General features: G+C 41.9%; 1 protein-coding gene across 4 annotated transcripts; it reads left to right on the top strand.

Moving 5' to 3' along the window:
* The first annotated feature begins 438 nt into the window (after positions 1 to 438).
* LOC110524467 (zinc finger matrin-type protein 3) lies at positions 439 to 12,344 on the top strand. Of its 4 annotated transcripts, none has more exons than XM_036978273.1 (6): positions 439 to 843; positions 4,441 to 4,937; positions 6,882 to 7,022; positions 7,330 to 7,499; positions 9,274 to 9,374; positions 11,213 to 12,344. In XM_036978273.1, exons 2-6 carry the CDS (start codon positions 4,452 to 4,454, stop codon positions 11,419 to 11,421), a joined length of 1,107 nt encoding a protein of 368 aa, XP_036834168.1. In that variant the 5' UTR covers positions 439 to 843; positions 4,441 to 4,451; the 3' UTR covers positions 11,422 to 12,344. The 4 variants fall into 4 exon arrangements, with proteins under 4 accessions (XP_036834168.1, XP_036834167.1, XP_036834169.1 ...); XM_036978272.1 differs by lacking the exon at positions 439 to 843 and adding an exon at positions 855 to 1,003; XM_036978274.1 differs by lacking the exon at positions 439 to 843 and adding an exon at positions 855 to 1,003 and having other exon boundaries at positions 9,274 to 9,355; positions 11,213 to 11,406.
* The last annotated feature ends 6,423 nt before the right edge of the window (positions 12,345 to 18,767 follow it).

Raw genomic sequence — 18,767 nt, 5'->3', positions numbered from 1 at the left:
ACCAGCTGCAACGATCATGCACTGGGGGATTTTGGTAGCAAATTGGTTTTAGAGGAGTAGCTGTCCCGCGAGTTTTGATGAGTTTGACGAGAGTAGGTTACAACCTCAAACCATAATATAGAAAATAGCTAATAAAATGATCTATGTTAGTTATTTAAAAATATATGTTTTATTGCATGAACATTTGGTTTCGATAGCATTTTGCAGCTTGTAAGTGTTCAACTGTATAGATATTATGAAGATGAGCCATTGCAATAAACCATGCGGTCAAGCTACCCGACTCTCGGAATTGAATGATCAAGATAGCCGCGACTGAATCTGTGCGCCTGCTACTCCATGAATGGCGAAATGGACACATCAAATAGGCTAGACTAGTCGAGTTGACAATCTTTGTAGATTATTGAAGACCAAGGCCCATACTACCGTTATACTGAGTATAAAGCATTGTCAGTAATGGCATTCCAATGACACCAAAACGTCATTCAAATATATCCTCCAGATCCAATGACTTTTGTGTGATATCAGATCGGTAAATGTAGTGTAGTGGCGCATACCAATTCGGACGCGGATAGCTTGACCGTGGATTTCCGAGAGTCGCATAGCTTGAATGCAGTACATGGACTGTACCAACAAGAGAAGAATACACTCACAAACATGTTTTTCAAAGACCCACCTTTTCCTAAATGTTTTACATACGTTGTTACTATTGTCTGGGGGTTTGATTATGATAGGCTTTAGTCTACTAAAATGTAGCCATTTATTTTTTCGCAAAGTGTATATCCCCCACACCTCTCTGCTCGTGACACTGACAACTCACCCCTCCTCTTCTCTGGTGAAAGCAAGGTAGGCTGCTGGATTCTCAGCTGGTTCGAAGTTGGCCAGTATGCAATGATGGCGTTACATGTCAACAATAGAGATGCTTATTATCAGAGTGCCGATTATTACAGAAATTCGCAGCCTTTGAACTATGGGGATACCAGCTATTATTTTTCCCGATTACCAGGTAAGAAAAGGGTCTCATTCATTGCTGTCAGCGACCGTGACACTGCGAATTGATGGATGCATATTTGCAGCCTCAGCTACAGTGCAACAACCAGTGCTGATTGAAGGGGGTTTATCCAACCGGCATCTTGGTATTATAGATTGTAGTAGGCTATACAGATATAAATACATTTAGTTGAGGTAGAGCCTACTCGTTGATTTGAAGAGATTCGACCAAGAACAGCCATGTTGAAATGACATCTGAAACTAGAGGTATATTAGGTTTCTGATCAATTCAACTCCAAAGATATGCGAACCTAAGTTAGTTGATTTGTTATATCCACAGCACCCTCTGTGCTTCTTCCAGTGAAGGTGTGATGCGGTGGACATGTGTTTCATGTAAAAATCAACTAAAGTGATAATGGTCAGATCAGTGGGTGTACATTATGGTCTGCTTGTTTAGAGGGATGAGCATGGTCTTTATTGACTGTCTCTGTTCCCAAATCTTGAAATGGAATTCTGTCAACTCTTGTCATAGCACAAGCTCATTGACACAACATGCTGTGTGTACATTATTCTCATGATGATGATGATGATTAGATTTAGTTTATTAATCAAATGCACATGGTCACAGATGTAATTGCAGGGTACAGTGGGATTCTTAAGCTCCGAGCTCCAACAGTGCAGGTCATAAATGAAACAATAATATAATAATGTATACATATTTACAACTGTAACAATGATAAATGTCCATTGGGGGTTAGGGCAGGGTGAATGTCTGTTTGGGAAGTGGGGAGTGATGAAAGCGGGGAGAACAGGCCCTGGCTCGGGTGGCTGAGGTCCTTGATGATCTTCTTGGCCTTCCTGTGACACTTGGTGTTGTAGGTGTCCTGGAGGGCAGGCAGTGTGCACCCAATGGTGCGTTTGGCTGAGCGTACAATTCTCTGTAGAGCCTTGCAGTCAACGGCGGTGGAGTTGCCATACCAGGCTGTGATGCAGCCTGACCGTATGCTCTCGATGGTGCTCCTGTAGAACACTGTGTGGGCCCTCTGGGACAGACCAAATTTCTTCAGCCTCCTGAAGTTGAAGAGTCACTTTTGTGCCTTCTTTACCACAGTGTCTGTGTGGTTTGACCATTTCAGCTCCTCTGAGATGTGTACACCGAGAAAATTGACGCGGATGACCGCCCTGTTGATGAGGATAGGGGTGTGCCCAGCCGGGTTCCTCCTGAAGTCCACAATCAGCTATTTTGTTTTGCTTATATTGGTGGAGAGGTTGTTTACCTGGCACCACACCGTCAGAGGCCCTACCTCCTCTCTGTAGGCCGTCTCATCATTGTTGGTAATCAGGCCTACTACTGTCATGTCGTCAGCGAACTTGATGATGGAGTTGATGATGCTGATAATAATTATGATGAATAACAGCTTGGGTTTGGACTTGAGTTAACCTTGTTATCCAGCAATGTTGTCTTAAGTAATTAAACCAGTTATAGATTGCATACTCTGTCTGTTGTAATGAGATACAATGGCATTGTCCACTGAAATAGGTTGACAGATCTGAGTCTGGTAGGTTTACATCCTTGGTGATGTTATAAATGTTTGATAAGCAGCCTCATTGTGTGCTTTACCCTGATTTGCTGTAGCTTTATTGGTAAAAATATATATTGATAGATTGATAATTTAGCGTTGTTTATTGATACACCCTCATTTTTGCCTGTTACCAGAGTCCCCAATTGCATTCAGCCCATATGCCTCTCTATTTATGTGTATGAATACTTGGGAACAGATTCCCTAAATTAAATCACTTTGAGCTCATTTCCTGGTGATCTTACAGTCTTTTATGTCCAAGAACAAGTATGTACAGTATATATATATTTTCCCAGAAAGCTTGGCAGGCAAAATAAAATAAATTTGGCCTGTGGGCCTCCTATTGGGGAACTCTGCGTATAGTCTAATTATCAACCATCCCTCTCTTGAACTGGCAATAATGAGTCCTTTCAGATGGCTAGCTGTCAATAGCCTAACTGCTTTGTTGCCATTTCTAACTAGGCTAACTAATGGGTAAATATTTAAGCCTCAATTCATCTGTTTTATCTGCATGACTGAGTGTTAGTAAAATACCATAAATCTCAGGGTTTTTCAACAGATTTCAATGCTAAAACCAAGTCTCCATCGTGTGTCCCTGCAAGGCATTGAACATAAGAATTCAACAGGAAGTCTTTATGAGTTCCCTTCAAGCTTTCTCCCTTCAAAGACTAGTCATGCACATCATTCCAGTGCATGAGGCATATACTCTTCGCTCCATAATTGATGTGGCAGAGGAACACAGTGTAAAAGGCATGAAATAACTATACGTTTGTGAAGGGCTATTCAACCTTTGAAGGTTTTTGGTTCTTTCTTTCTTCTGCACACATACCAAATGAAAGAATTAGAACCCTCCACTTTAAGACCCAAGAAGACCTTTCCTTAAAATACTTTTCTCCAACTGAGAGACCCAAGCCCATCCCCCTTGATACATGGCCAATGACTACTCATTAATATCCCCAGGACTTACATTTTATGTGAAATCCCAGGGTTAAGCCTCAGGAGGAGTGTTATGTACCCAAGATGAGAAAAGAGGACTTCGACTCTGACCTTGGGCTATGACAATGTAGGTTCCTGGGACTATTTTTGGGATTAGGCTATATTCTCCAGTGAACATGTGATTCAGGTTTGTCTCCTCATTACTCCGCAAGGGGAAATAATAGCAGTTATACAGCATACTGCGTTTTAAGGCTAAGCAGATTAGTGGGTTTTTTCTTCTTCATTGCAATACCCAGAAAAAATATTTAGAAAGTGAGCAATTTTCTTGAATTCTTATATTCACACTCATATTGAAGTATTATTCGGTGTTAAGGCTACATTATGACATTTATCAGAATAACATTGATGTACACGTTGAAGACCTACAATTGCCGGCGCATCCTTTGGTTTGTTGTTATCGGAAAGTTCCATTTTAAGCATGCCATTCACTTGGTGTCACTGCATGGCTGCTGGAATCCAAAACATCCTACACTGTTATTTTAGGTCTATGAATCACTGTTGTTGGGTCTCCAATCGGAGTTGATACAGTGGAAACATCAGACATGAGCGCAGCTGCTGACCCAACCCCCACCCTTATATGCAGAAAAAATTTGGCCACACATGAGTGCCTGAAATGTACCCGGTCAAGTAGGCAATGGTCTGTTTGAATCAGCGGCATATCAAGAAATGCTTGAGGAACTTATTGTCGCAAGGAGCAGAGCTGTGAAACGCACTATTGTTTTATTTGTTAGTGTCTGTTTCCCCAGGGAGAAATGAACACAGTTGATTACTATAGTTATTGCATCCTCCAAATGTTATATAACCATTACATGCCTATCCTACATTTTAAAGTATATGATTGATTCTAATGCTTTGCAATCATTGCATTGGCCCTCAGGACCAGAGTCTATGCTGAAGCCTTCACTGAGCCTATTTGGCCAGCAGCAGCCACTGTTCCAGCCAATGCCTCCTACACATACCCTTGGACCCCCTCCACAGACCCTCGGACCCCCTCCACAGACCCTCGGACCCCCTCCACAGACCCTCGGACCCCCTCCACAGACCCTCGGGCCCCCTCCACAGACCCTTGGACCCCCTCCACAGACCCTCGGACCCCTTCCACCAGTAGTAATGACCCCGGATCCCCACCGTTTCCCCCTCTCCAGTCCTCTGTCTGCCAAACCTCCCACTCACCTCCAGCTGGTGCAGGGGCCCCCCTGCCCTGTCCCACCTCCCACTGCCCAGGCGACCCTCAACAGCAGGCCCCAGGAGAAAGATGCTCAGATCGGGGCCACAGACCAGGACGCTACCTTGGAGGAGCTGTGTAAGCCTCTGTACTGCAAACTGTGCAACGTCACCCTCAACTCTGCTCAGCAGGCACAGGCCCACTACCAGGTGAGCTGGTGTACTGGACATGTAGCTTGTACCGTAATCTCATCCACCAGCAGGCTGTCTCTGTCTATATGCGGTAGTTTACTTGTAGGCCTACCCCAACACATACAGTTGAAGTCAGAAGTTTACATATACTTAGGTTGGATTCATTAAAACTAGTTTTTCAACCACTCCACAAATTTCTTATTAACAAACAATCGTTTTGGCAAGTCGGTTAGGACATCTACTTTGTGCATGACACAAGTAATTTTTCCAACAATTGTTTACAGACATATTATTTCACTAATAATTCACTATACCACAATTCCAGTGGGTCAGAAGTATACATACACTAAATTGACTGTGACTTTAAACAGCTTGGAAAATTACCATAAATTATGTTATGGCTTTAGAAGCTTCTGATCATCATTTGAGTCAATTGGAGGTGTACCTGTGGATGTATTTCAAGGCTTACCTTCAAACTCAGTGCCTCTTTGCTTGACATCATGGGAAAGTCAAAAGAAATCAGCCAAGACCCCAGAAAAAAATTGTAGACCTCCACAAGTCTGGTTCATCCTTGGGAGCAATTTCCAAAAGCCTGAAGGTACCATGTTCATCTGTACAAACAATAGTACGCAAGTATAAACACCAGTGGACCATGCAGCCGTCATACCGCTCAGGAAGGAGACGCGTTCTGTCTCCTAGAGATGAATGTACTTCGGTGAGCAAAGTGCAAATCAATCCCAGAACAACAGCAAAGGACCTTGTGAAGATGCTGGAGGAAATAGGTGCAAAAGTCTATATCCACAGTAAAAACTAGTCCAAAATCAATATAACCTGAAAGGTCACTCAGCAAGGAAGAAGCCACTGCTACAAAACCACCAAAAAAAGCCAGACTTCAGTTTGCAACTGCACATGGGGACCAAGATCGTACTTGTTGGAGAAATGTCCTCTGGTCTGATGAAACAAAAATATAACTGTTTTGCCAGAATGACCATCATTATGTTTGGAGGAAAAAGGGTGATGCTTGCAAGCCGAAGAACACCATCCCAACTGTGAAGCACGGGGGTGTCAGAATCATGTTGTGGGGGTGCTTTGCTGCAGGAGGGACTGGTGCACTTCACATAATGGATGGCGTCATGAGGAAGGAAAATTATGTGGATATATTGAAGCAACATCTCAAGACGTCCGTCAGGAAGTTAAAGCTTGGTTGCAAATGGATCTTTCAAATGGACAATGACCCCAAGCATACTTCCAAAGTTGTGGCAAAATGGCTTAAGGACAACAAAGTCAAGGTATTGGAGTGGCCATCACAAAGCCCTGACCTCAATTCCATAGAAAATGTGTAGGCAGATCTGAAAAAGTTTGTGCAAGCAAGGAGGCCTACAAACCTGACTCAGTTACACAAGCTCTGTCAGGAGGAATGGGCCAGAATTCACCCAACTTATTATGGGAAGCTGTTGGAAGGCTACCCCAAAAATGTTTGACCCAAGTTAACAAATAAAGGCAATGCTACTAAATACTAATTGAGTGTATGTAAACTTCTGACCCACTGGGAATGTGATGAAAGAAACAAAAGCTGAAATAAATCATTCTCTCTACTATTATTCTGACATTTCACATTCTTAAAATAAAGTGGTAAACCTAACTGACCTAAGACAGGGAATTTTTACAAGGATTAAATGTCAGGAATTGTGAAAAACAGTTTAAATGTATTTGGCTAAGGTGTATGTAAACTTCCGACTTCAACTACATTGTGTCTAACGTGAAATGTCAATGTTTGTTTATTTGGCATATCAGCCAAAACTTATATCCCCTCATGAATGTAAGTGGAAAATGTAAACCCTAACAGTTGTGCTCACTGATGATGGTGATGATGCTCATAATTCGCAATATGACGCTATGGTGATGACAGTGCAATGAGTGGACTGAGCTGTGGGATTGAATCATCCGTTGTCTCTTTTCCAGGGAAAAAACCACAGTAAGAAGCTGAGAAATTTCTATGCAGGCAGCCAGCAGCCACCTGCCATCAGGATTCCGGAGGTAATAGAGCCACTTTCCCAGCAGCTCCTCATGACTCCACCAACTGACAGTGCAACTCCCAAACAGGTAAAGCTTGGCGTTGGCACACAATGAATGTGTTATTGTTCAGGAAACTATAATACTGTATGAACAAGTCCAAGTTCTGTGAATTTTCAGCACATTCACGGTTTGGATCTCTGTTGTTGATCTGGAGAACTGCAATCAAATAGAATCGGCTCATAAGAAACAACATGATGGTTTGTAGAAAACTGTCAGCACTGTATGTTTTAACTCTTTTGATACTGTATGTAGCTTTGAACTGGCAGGATTATCATTTAGGCTGGTGAAAAGAAGAGCCCTTTTTTAAAAACTCACTCTTTCTTTCTTTGTTCAGCCGGTGTCATTCATGGGTGCCAGCAGGGTGATCTTAGCCACGGAGAACGACTACTGCAAGCTGTGTGATGCCTCGTTCAGCTCCCCTGCCGTGGCTCAGGCGCACTACCAGGGCAAGAACCATGCCAAGAGACTGCGGCTGGCTGAGGCCCAGCAAAGCAGTAGCATCCTGTGAGTCTGTGGTGTCAATACTGGTTCCCCACCCAACAGCAGGAAGACAAACAACAGATGCAACATGCGCATGGCTAATAAAACCATACTTAAACATAGAAATCCTGCCCCTTCAGCCCTGCTATATGAAATTTAATCAAGATACAGTTGAAGTCGGAAGTTTACGTACACCTTAGCCAACTACATTTAAACTCAGTTTTTCACAATTCCTGACGTTTAATCCTTGTAAAAATTCCCTGTCTTAAGTCATTTAGGATCACCACTTTAATTTCAGAATGTGAAATGTCAGAATAATAGTAGAGAGAATATTTTGGGTGAATGTTGGCCCATTCCTCCTGACAGAGCTGGTGTAACTGAGTCAGGTTTGTAGGCCTCCTTGCTCGCACACGCTTTTTCAGATCTGCCTACACATTTTCTATGAGATTGAGGTCAGGGCTTTGTGATGGCCACTCCAATACCTTGACTTTGTTGTCCTTAAACCATTTTGCCACAACTTTGGAAGTATGCTTGGGGTCATTGTCCATTTGAAAGATCTATTTGCAACCAAGCTTTAACTTCCTGACGGACGTCTTGAGATGTTGCTTCAATATATCCACATAATTTTCCTTCCTCATGACGCCATCCATTATGTGAAGTGCACCAGTCCCTCCTGCAGCAAAGCACCCCCACAACATGATTCTGACACCCCCGTGCTTCACAGTTGGGATGGTGTTCTTCGGCTTGCAAGCATCACCCTTTTCCTCCAAACATAACAATGGTCATTATGGCCTAACAGTTCTATTTTTGCTTCATCAGACAAGAGGACATTTCTCCAAAAAGTACGATCTTTGTCCCTATATGCAATTGCAAACCGAAGTCTGGCTTTTTTATGTCGGTTTTGTAGCAGTGGCTTCTTCCTTGCTGAGCGGCCTTTCAGGTTATGTCGATATAGGACTTGTTTTATTGTGGATATAGATACTTTTGTACCTGTTTCCTCCAGCATCTTCACAAGGTCCTTTGCTGTTGTTCTGGAATTGATTTGCATTGAAGCACATTCATCTCTAGGAGACAGAACGCATCTCCTTCCTGAGCAGTATGAAGACTGCGTGGTCCCATGGTGTTTATACTTGCGTGCTATTGTTTGTACAGATGAACGTGGTACCTTCAGGCGTTTGGAAGTTGCTCCCAAGGATGAACCAGACCTGTGAAGGTCTACAAATTTTTTTCTGAGGTCTTAGCTGATTTCTTTTGATTTTCCCATGATGTCAAGCAAAGAGACACTGAGTTTGAAGGTAGGCTTTGACATACATCCATAGGTAAACCTCCAATTGGCTCAAATTATGTCAATTAGCCTATCAGAAGCTTCTAAACCCATGACATAATTTTCTGGAATTTTCCAAGCTGTTTAAAGGCACAGTCAACTTAGTGTATGCACACTTCTGACCCACTGGAATTGTGATACAGTGAAATAATCTGTCTGTAAACAATTTTTTGAAAAATTACTTGTGTCATGCACAAAGTAGATGTCCTAACTGACTTGCCAAAACTATACTTTGTTAACAAGACATTTGTGGAGTGGTTGAAAAACAAGTTTTAATGGCTCCAACCTAAGTGTATGTAAACTTCTGACTTCAACTGTATGTTTTAATGTTTCCGTTTAAAGAGAAAATGCCATAGCATGTGATATGCATTCCATTATTCTGTCCATCATAGTAACTATTATTGTTAGGTTGGCCGTTTGATTTATAAACTAAATATGGGAGACTTTGCTCTCAGTGATCCATCAATTTTTCAGAGAGTCGACTGAGTGTGTCCAGAGGCGTCCGAGGAAAGAGGGGAGCGAGTACAGGTTTATCAAGAACCGTAGGACCCCACAGGTGCCTATTGCCGTGCCAGGTACAGCACACTGAAACAAAGACATACCGGTAATAAAGTTTGACCAAACAGCAAATTACTTTACAGGGGAAAACTTGTTGTAAATCTACAATTTTGTTGTAAAGATCAGATGTAAGTAAAGTAAGTAAGGCTTGACCGAGCCAGAACGGCTCATAAAGATCAGATGATTCAGGGATATTCCTAGTCTTGAGAATGTATACTTTACTGTATGTTTGTAGAGCAGAGGTGGTTGCCCATTTCCTAATTATTGATTCCAATGAAGCTTTTGACAGCTGGTGGAGGCTATTGTTTTCTTCTCCATGGTCGTAGCAGCAGTGAACAGCCGCCTCTCATCACCACCTTTTGAAGGGGAAATGCTCTGTAAGAAAGTTAAGGGGTTGGCTGAGGCTGGTCAGTCATTGTGAACTCACTAAGCACAAGCCCGGCACCAGGGCTTTGGATATGTAAACCGATACAGCAACCCACGTCAGCTCTGCTGCCCCACAGACGTCACACAGCCTGCTCAGGTGGCGAGAGTCCATTAGACAGACCCCTCACTGTCTATTGTCCAGCCCAGTATCCTCTTCCGATCCCCCACTCCACATACCTTCCACCATGGCCTGCTCCCTCTGGATGAATCATAGGACACAACTGCACCCCCTCTCCTCCCTTCCCTTGCCTCCCCTCAGGGCTCAGAGACATTGCTGATTTAAATGTCCTTTATGGACAATTCCAGAAATAGAGTTGTTTAAAACTCTCTCAGAGAGAAAATGTAGTTTGTCTATCGGAGTTACTCTGCAAAGGCCTGTGACGGTTCCCTCCAGACATACACGCAGATACAGCAGAGCATTTATTCTCTATCCAACATACATCCCTTCTCCTAAGAGAGCACCACAGTGGAGGTGTCATAATACCCCAAAAACCTAGTGGTCAAACAGGGAATAAGTTCAATTTTTTTTCTTCCACCATTCATTTTTCCAATTGGGGATTTTAGAAACACTTCAAATAAGGAATGTGTTTTCTGTAGGCTTAACCTGGCATGATGTTTTGATAACCATGTAAATCTCTCTCGGACAAGGTGACTTTTATCAGTATATTTGGCTGTTTACTCTCAGATTCGAAATGGCTAATTAGCATCAAATTAGACATGCAAAACTACAAATCCCTGCAAGCTCCTGCACGTCATCTCCAGCTGAATACTTTGCTAACAGGTATTGTGTCAATTTAAAACTTGCACAAGACAGTTCACAGAATTGTCCATTAAAGAAATGTAGCCTATTTATTCATTACTACATTTAACTAACATTTCGATAGTTAATCCAGAGATTCTTACCTTTGCCTCGATTCGGCATTCTCGTCCACATCATCATGGCATTTGTAGTTCTTTATGATAGCCATCTTAGCAGCTAATTATAATTTCATTTTGGGGGGGGTAAATACAGGCAAATATTGATAAAAGTCACCTTGTCCTAGAGAGATTTACACGGTTATCAAAATGTCACGCCAGGGTAAGCCTACACAAAACACAGCCCTTATTATAAGTGTGTCTAAAATGAGAAAAATGAATGGTGGAAAACGATTGGAACCATTTCCTTGTTTGACCGCTAGATTTTATGGGTATTATGACTCATACTGTGGTACTCTGAGGGACACATTTGTATTTCTTCTTGTAACATTCATATGACCATGGCAGTGGAAAGCTTCTCCTATTTATGCACAGCCAGCCTTCCATCCCCTGTAGCACCTGGCATCCTTCTGATACTCCAATCTTCACTCACTCTCCATCATTTTAATGAGGAGCTCACTCCTTTAATGAGCTCACTCCTCTGATGGTGTGTATGTCTTGGTGTGTGTCCCAGGCCCCTACTACAACCCCCGGCCCAGGCAGAGGATCCCCAGGGACCTGGCCATGTGTGTGACGCCCAGTGGCCAGTTCTACTGCTCCATGTGCAATTCTGGGGCCAGCGAGGAGGCCGACTTCCGCCTTCACCTGGAGAGCAAACAGCACAAGAGCAAGGTGTCGGAGCAGCGCTACCGCAGCGAAATGGAGAATCTGGGCTACACTTAGGAGGGCAGTGCCGCAGCACAGGGGAGGAGAGGGGATGGAGGGTGAGGGAGGGGGAGACAACGACTATCTTCATCATGCACTGTACGCTAGAGGCTCTCTTCCACTCTTTTCCTTAATGTGTATAAGTTATTGATCTTCTGTTCCTGTTTTAGTTTGTTAATGTAGTGTACATATTTGAATGACATTTCTAGAAATCTTTTAAGGTGTGCACAGAATGTCCACCTGCTGGTACACTTGTGGATGTTTCACTCTTGCTTGATTCTGTTTGCCTGTACTGACCCAAGCCTGTGTGTGATTACCATGCATTTTGCATCTCAGATGAAACCAGGGATTTGTCCATATTTCACGCTGATTTTGACCCATAGTAGGCCTACATGAAGAACCCACCATGCTGTGGGGTATATTGGTGAAGATTTTATCTCACAATCGGTTTTCTTTCCCCCGGTTTAAACTTGGTTTAAACTTGTTATGACTAGGGCCAGGGACAATACCAGTATTGCGATACTTGTTAATAAAAAATGAAGTGAAAAAATGAAGTGGGTTAAACTTCTTTAGGAAAACAACCCTAATGTTGGAAACAAACATCATTATGTTGTCAACCAGAGTCACATTTATTTATTTCCAAGCTATAGCACATAATATTTTATTTACGGCAGGTTTTTAAATGACCAAAGAGTTTGGTCTGCTTTGTGTTTTCATGTTTGCCACTGAAAAAATATCGCTATACTGGTATTGTCATAGCCCTAGTTATTACCTGAGTTTCAGTAGCTGGACATCTCTACACTACAGTATATGGACATCCCTTCAAATTAGTGGATTCTGCTATTTCAGCCACACCCATTGCTGACAGGTGTATAAAATCAAGCACACTGCAATCTCCATAGAAAAACATTGACAGTAGAATGCCCTTACTGAAGAACTCAGTGACTTCATAGGATGCCACCTTTCCAACAAGTCAGTTCGTCAAGTTTCTGCCCTGCTTGAGCTGCCCCGGTCATCTGCAAGTGCTGTTATTGTGAAGTGGAAACGTCTAGGAGCCACAAAAACTCAACCGTGAAGTGGTAGGTCACACAAGCTCACAGAACGGCACTGGAAAGTGCTGAGGCGCGTAGTGCGTAAAATCGTCTGTCCTTGGTTGCAACACACTATGAAGTTTCAAACTGCAATGCGAGAACAATAACTGTTTATCGAGAGCTTCATGAAATTGGTTTCCATGGCCGATCACCTGCACACAAGCCTAAGATCATCATGCGCAATGCCAAGCGTCGGCTGGAGTGGCGTAAAGCTCGCCTCCATTGGACTTTGGCGCAGTGAAAACACTTTCTCTGGAGTGATTAATCACGCTTCACCATCTGGGACGGACAAATCTGGGTTTGGCAGATGCCAATGCATAGTGCCAACTGTGAAGTTTGGTGGGAGGAGGAAATATGGTCTGGAGCTGTTTATCATGGTTCGGGCTAGTCCCCTTAGTTCTAGGGAAGGGAAATCTTAACGCTACAGCATAGTATGATGTTAGAGACAATTCTGTGCTTCCAACTTTGTGGCAATAGTTTGGGGAAGGCCCTTTTCTGTTTCAGCATGCCAATGTCCCTGTGCACAAAGCAAGGTCCATACAGAAATGGTTTGTCGAGATCAATGTGGAAGAACTTGACTGGCCTCCACAGAGCCCTGACCTCAATTCCATTGAACACCTTTGGGATGAATTGGAACACCGACTGCGAGCCAGGCCTAATCGTCCAACATATTGATGCCCATGATTTTGGAATGAGATGTTCGACGAGCAGGTGTCCACATACTTTTAGTCATGAAGTGCATTTGTAGTAGAGGAAAGAAAAGTTATATTCCAGACTTCTACCAGACCAGGAGGCAGTTTCCCAAAAACATCTTGTTGTCTAGAGTTTATAGAGAACTACAGGGATGTGACTACAGTAGGATCCTATGGTTCAAACGATGAACTTGGCCTTAAGATGCTTTTGGGAAACCGGGTCCAGGTAAATGCACTGTGATTGCGGTGACAATTATTTCCCCCAGCAGGCTTTGCACAAACAAACAATGTATCTTTTTTATTTATTTACAAAATATGACTGACTGTTCTCTTTCCTTATGCATGTTTACATGGGTTTGGTACGATTCCAAGCATCCTGAACATCCCAGTAAACTTTTGTCCTGGTCCCTTATTATTCTTGGATGCTGTAAAAGCCAGCTGCTGTAAGCTCCTGACTTCCCTATGGGAGGTCTGCTCTCCGAAAGCAGAGTACCTCAGGAGAATACAGAGCAGGACTATTTTTAATTGGGTGGCTTAGGGTTATTTCCACAAGGCCTCTATTCTGTCTCATTTAGAGCAAAGGGAGTTTAGGATTTTATACAAGCCCAATTTGTTCAGATGAGAACCACAACCAAAGCTTGAGTTAATATTCCTATATATCTGCCCCTTAAAGGGGCAATCAGCAGTTGCTACATCAATCTTTGGACTTACAAATAATTATATGTACCCATTGATTCTTGAAGAATATAACTTAGCTTCATGAGCTTAATTTAGCTTTCGTACTCCATCACAATCCAACATATAAACTTGTTTTACTCCAATGTTTGTAAACAATGTAAATGTTAACAAACACTTTTTAGCCTCAAAACATTGTTGAAACTATAATTTACATCCATGAATTTAAGAGAGATTAATTTTTTTTAGCACCATTCCTCAGTGTTTTTACCGAAACAGTGGCCGGGAAAACACTTTGTTATTGTTTCAACTGCTGATTGGCACATTAACAAATAAATTGAGGCATTCATCATTGGGTTACACTGGGCCTCTGATGATTTGCTTTTCTGTATCATAAATGCCCTTGTAAACTATTTTAATATAGCCTTTTTGTTGCTCTTGACCATTCTTTGTTTTAATTTAAGAAGTGTATTTTTATCATTATTATTATTATTATATATATTTTTTAAATGGTTTATATGATTTATATTGTTTTCTATTTATGAGTCTGTTTTTACAGACAATTAGCTGTATAAAAAAATATACTGTTATCTAATGTAGTTGAGCTTCATGTGCAACATCACTTTATTTGTACACAAATTATTATGTTATAATATTTCGCTGTAAAAATTATGTTTGAAATTTACATTTGTGCATGATATTATTAGAATATAAATATATTTAATTATTCAGAATATCCTACTAGTGGGAGTGTAGGAACTAGGCCCATTTTCCAGAGAAAGAGACGGGACCATTATATTGGACACAAAGTACTGAATGGGAATGAGTTACATTAGTATTGCACTTGTTGTTATAGAGGAGATGGTGGAGTTTTATACTGATTTGCTTTGATTAATGTTATTTGTTGAAGTTCTATTGATGCGTCTCGATCTGATTCATACCAAATGTTTACAGAGAGTGGTCTAAAGGGAAGTCGATCACATTTAATGTTGGATCCATCCAGGGCCAGGTCTAGGGGCCCTAAGCGTGATTTGGTTGGGGGCCCCCCTATCTCTTGCCAACAAATTTTAGTGGCCCCCCTCTTGAGGGTGGAGAAAAAAAGTGTTAAAGTTCATTTCCTGCTATTCTACATATTTTGCCATGGGGTGTAGAGATAATGTTGCAGTTTTAAAGCAAGTTTACTGCAATTCTACTCATTTTGCCATGGGGTGGAGAGAATGTTTTGCTGTTTTAAAGCTAATTTCCTGCAATTCTACATATTTTGCCATGACTTGTGCCATGTTAATATATCTGAGTGATAATGACTAACAAAATCAATGGGGGCCCCTTGGAGTTCAGGGCCCCTGGACACGTGCCCTGCATCCCAGTCGGTATTAGGCCATGATAGCTGGCTAGACTAACTACCAATCTAAAAACTGTCAGCTAACATGTCTAATTGAGTGACTGACATAACAAGAGAAAAACGTCTGATGCACAATCAAATTTCTAAATTGCACCTGATTCTACTATTCTTACTCTTCAAATCAAATTTCACCTGCGTCGTAAACAACAGTGAAATGCTTACTTACGGGTCCTTTTCCAACAATGCAGAGTAATCTTCCAGTCATCTTAAATCCACTTTTTTCAAATGCTGCTTTAATACATATTCAGTGCCTCTGAACATGACTTTTGTGATGGACTGCAGCCAGGGCTGTGTTTTTCTTGGGAGTTCAAACCAATGTAATTAAATGGGCTGCATTGATCATGTTACACATGAAGTGATCTACTTCATCTGGTTCATCGCTCAATTTAACCACCCAGAGCAAGGAAGCCTTTTCTATTTGGAACTAGCACAGCAGCTGAATTAACCACTTTCATAATGATACCTTTGAAGTCATAATATTATGCTAGTTTACAATGATGTAACATACCACTTAAAATGGGAGTGTGTATCTCCCAAAACTTCAAGGAAGTTCCTCAGAGTGTATATTGTGGGTCTGAGTGCAATTCATTAGTCTATGTGAGTAGTCATATCTCATTCAATGCCCTATTTCTGTTATAGTAAGTGGAGTTGTGTTTGACTGCTGCTACACATCCATCCATGCTAGACTGTGTTGGCTATGCTAGTAGCTGTAGCTGTGCAGGCTCTGCTCTGTCCTCTGTGGCGTGAGTCAGGAGCCATTCCTTGCTGGGTGTAGTGTAGTGCTGCAGCAGCACATCTGTTTGCCGCTCTATCAGGAAGTGGTGACCCGGCATGGGAACTTACCCCAGGGAGATCCACACAGGCACAACAAACACTCTCCAAATGGAGCTCTGTGTATTCAGGCCATTATGGATATCCTCCTCTCCTCAGCTACGTATGGCTGGCTCTGAGTTTGGCTCTTTATCTGCTGCTCAGAAATATCACCTCTCTAAGATAGATGGTTTTATAAATGTCAGAGATAGTAAACTATATCTAGGGATAAGGGAATAAAATAAGTGTTAGCTGCAGTGCCTTTCTAATGCCACACAATTTCATATCATGGCTGCCTTGGGCGCAAACATGATTCTTCAGAACAATCGACTTAATTTCCATTGGAGGAAGAAATATCGCTGCTGGTGCAATATGGACAATATGTGATTCTAAGGCACCAATTCATTTGGATTGACTTCCCTTTAGAGAAAATAATTGTATAACGTATTGAATGTATGTATATTTGAAGAATAACAGAATGAAAACAGTTGTTTTAGAAACTATTGGAACACTTATTTTAGTCACTGTACAATATTGGCTAACTATTTAATAAAAAATGTTATACTTGTTATTTGCCCGGATATATTTACTTGAGAGACTTGGTGGGGGATTGGGAGTTGCATTGGGGAGTGCATGTGTGTGAGAGAATGTGTGTATGGGCACATTGTATGACAGGGTCAGCTGACCAACTTGTGTTCCCTGTTAATATAGTGGTTTAAAGAGTGTGCCCTGCAGGCATGATAACCGTTCTAATGCTCAGCAGTGAGAAAACTAAAGCATCTCTCTGGTAAAATGTTGAACTTGGTTAGAAGCCAAAATATGTGCCTCAAATATCTTGGTTTTTTACCCCCTCTACTGATCAGATAAAGAATGGCAAAGATTGTTTTCTGAATGGATGTTTGAAATTACTATTTAAAATGGGATACATTATTTTCTAAATGTTGTCTAGTTCTATAATGTGGTGAATCAGTTTTTTGGGATTGTAGTGCTAATTGATTATTTACCTAGCAACTACTTTGCTCTATTCTGATTGGTGAGATATTTGTTACTTGTTGAAAGAGAAAAGGAAGTAGTTGAGTTAATGCATTGCTGCTCTAGCTGTGGTCAGTTCATCATAAAATCTGCAAAAGCGTAATCGTTCTCCATCCAGTGTTTGTCTACATAGAGAGTCATCCATCAACCATCTAAAGAACCCTCAAACTACAGGACCTGCAGTCCCAGGAAATCAGCTTGGAACAAGCTTTTGTCATGATCTACATGGGCTGTGTATATCATTTCACCATCTGCTTGTGGATTTAGTTTGGCCAATAGCCTACTCATAATGGAAAACCACTGATGAATCACTCCTGAACGATAGATAACGTAAGTTTCAGATACCCAGATGTTCCAGGCAACCTCCTAGTAATGTATATGATTCTCTCTTGTTGAAAAATGCTTTTGAAGTCTCCTGAGAGTTTAACTTTTTCTTAAAGGGAAAGTAAATGACAGAGCATGAGGGTACTGGGCCTGGTGCCAGCTGGTCAGATTAAAGCCCTGATAGAGTTTAGAATATTTTCCTACTGAAGCAAAGGGTGACCTCAGGAACCTGACAAAGAGATGTTTCATATCCACTGTCTGGATAAAATACTTATGATTTTACCCAAACTGAAAGTTGCCAGTTGGGGAATGACCATATTGATTGTTGGGGGAATGAGGGTGAAAGAGCAAGGATGCCTATTGAGATATTGTCAGTGCAACATAAAAAGGAAATACATCAATGTAATTTCTTTATCAGATATTAGAACTACTGTCCTAAATGCATGGGCAGGATTCACAACCAAACTACTTCCAGTATTATTTTAGTTATGGATAAGCAATCTAACTAGCTATGTGAATTGTTATGTAAGAAGTATAGCTGACTCTTGTCTGGACAGCAGAGGGTGCCCGATGGTCACGTTGAGCTCCATGGAGGCCTCATGATGCACCTGATGAGTCCTTTGTAGGAGGGGGCCATCACTAGTCTACACTGGTCAACGGACAATACATCAGCAGGCATTTGTATACATAGTCACGGACCTGCAAACAGCTGCCGGTGATACGTGTGACCTCTCGGCTAGTTCTGTTTAACTGTGGGCACTTTTGATCACCAAGGTGAAGGGAAAGACACAGAGGCAAAGTGGGTCCTGTAAAACAAACACTAAGTCATTAAGAGCCGGAACCAACATGCTCCAAGGCCTCTGTATCCAAGAGACATGCAGGGGGGTGGAGGGGTTTGTATCTGAGCTTGAAGAGTGCCATATGTTCAATTTAGGATGAGAGACGAGGACTTGTTTTCATGATAATTCTGTTCTCTAGGCTGAAGTACCATTAGAAATATGAAATGAGTTGTTGTTATGCTAACCCTCCGCACTATCCTCTATCTACCCTCTGTTAAATTCCCCCCTGGCCGGTAAGTGCATAACACTCTGGATTTTAAACAGGTTCCTTTAAAGATAAGGAAAAAAGCTCAAGTAAACACAGTGTTCCCATGGCAATACAGAGGAAGTGGACATTTGCAAGCAAGTCTTGCACTGGCTTAACTTCTCTTCCGCTGATTGGGAGGGAGGAGAGGAAGTGCTGAGTTTCCTCCAGCTTCCTAGAGCTGTGCTGTTTGCATTGGCCTTGGCAGTTGACACAATGGCCACTGATGAGGATTATTTCAATACCATGTCGTCA

The sequence above is a fragment of the Oncorhynchus mykiss genome, chromosome 5 (assembly GCF_013265735.2).
Source record: "Oncorhynchus mykiss isolate Arlee chromosome 5, USDA_OmykA_1.1, whole genome shotgun sequence".
NCBI classification, from domain to species: Eukaryota; Metazoa; Chordata; class Actinopteri; order Salmoniformes; family Salmonidae; genus Oncorhynchus; species Oncorhynchus mykiss.
Note: the sequence above shows the minus strand (reverse complement) of the source record. Positions and strands in the feature narration are given on the sequence as shown.

Bases quoted from the DNA above. Each gene is read 5' to 3' on its own strand.
- LOC110524467 (XM_036978272.1), top strand. From the start codon at position 889: ATGATGGCGTTACATGTCAACAATAGAGATGCTTATTATCAGAGTGCC. The intron at 7,023-7,329 runs GTAAAGCTTGGC...TTCTTTGTTCAG, and splicing joins ACAGTGCAACTCCCAAACAG to CCGGTGTCATTCATGGGTGC. The intron at 7,500-9,273 runs GTGAGTCTGTGG...TCAATTTTTCAG, and splicing joins CAGCAAAGCAGTAGCATCCT to AGAGTCGACTGAGTGTGTCC.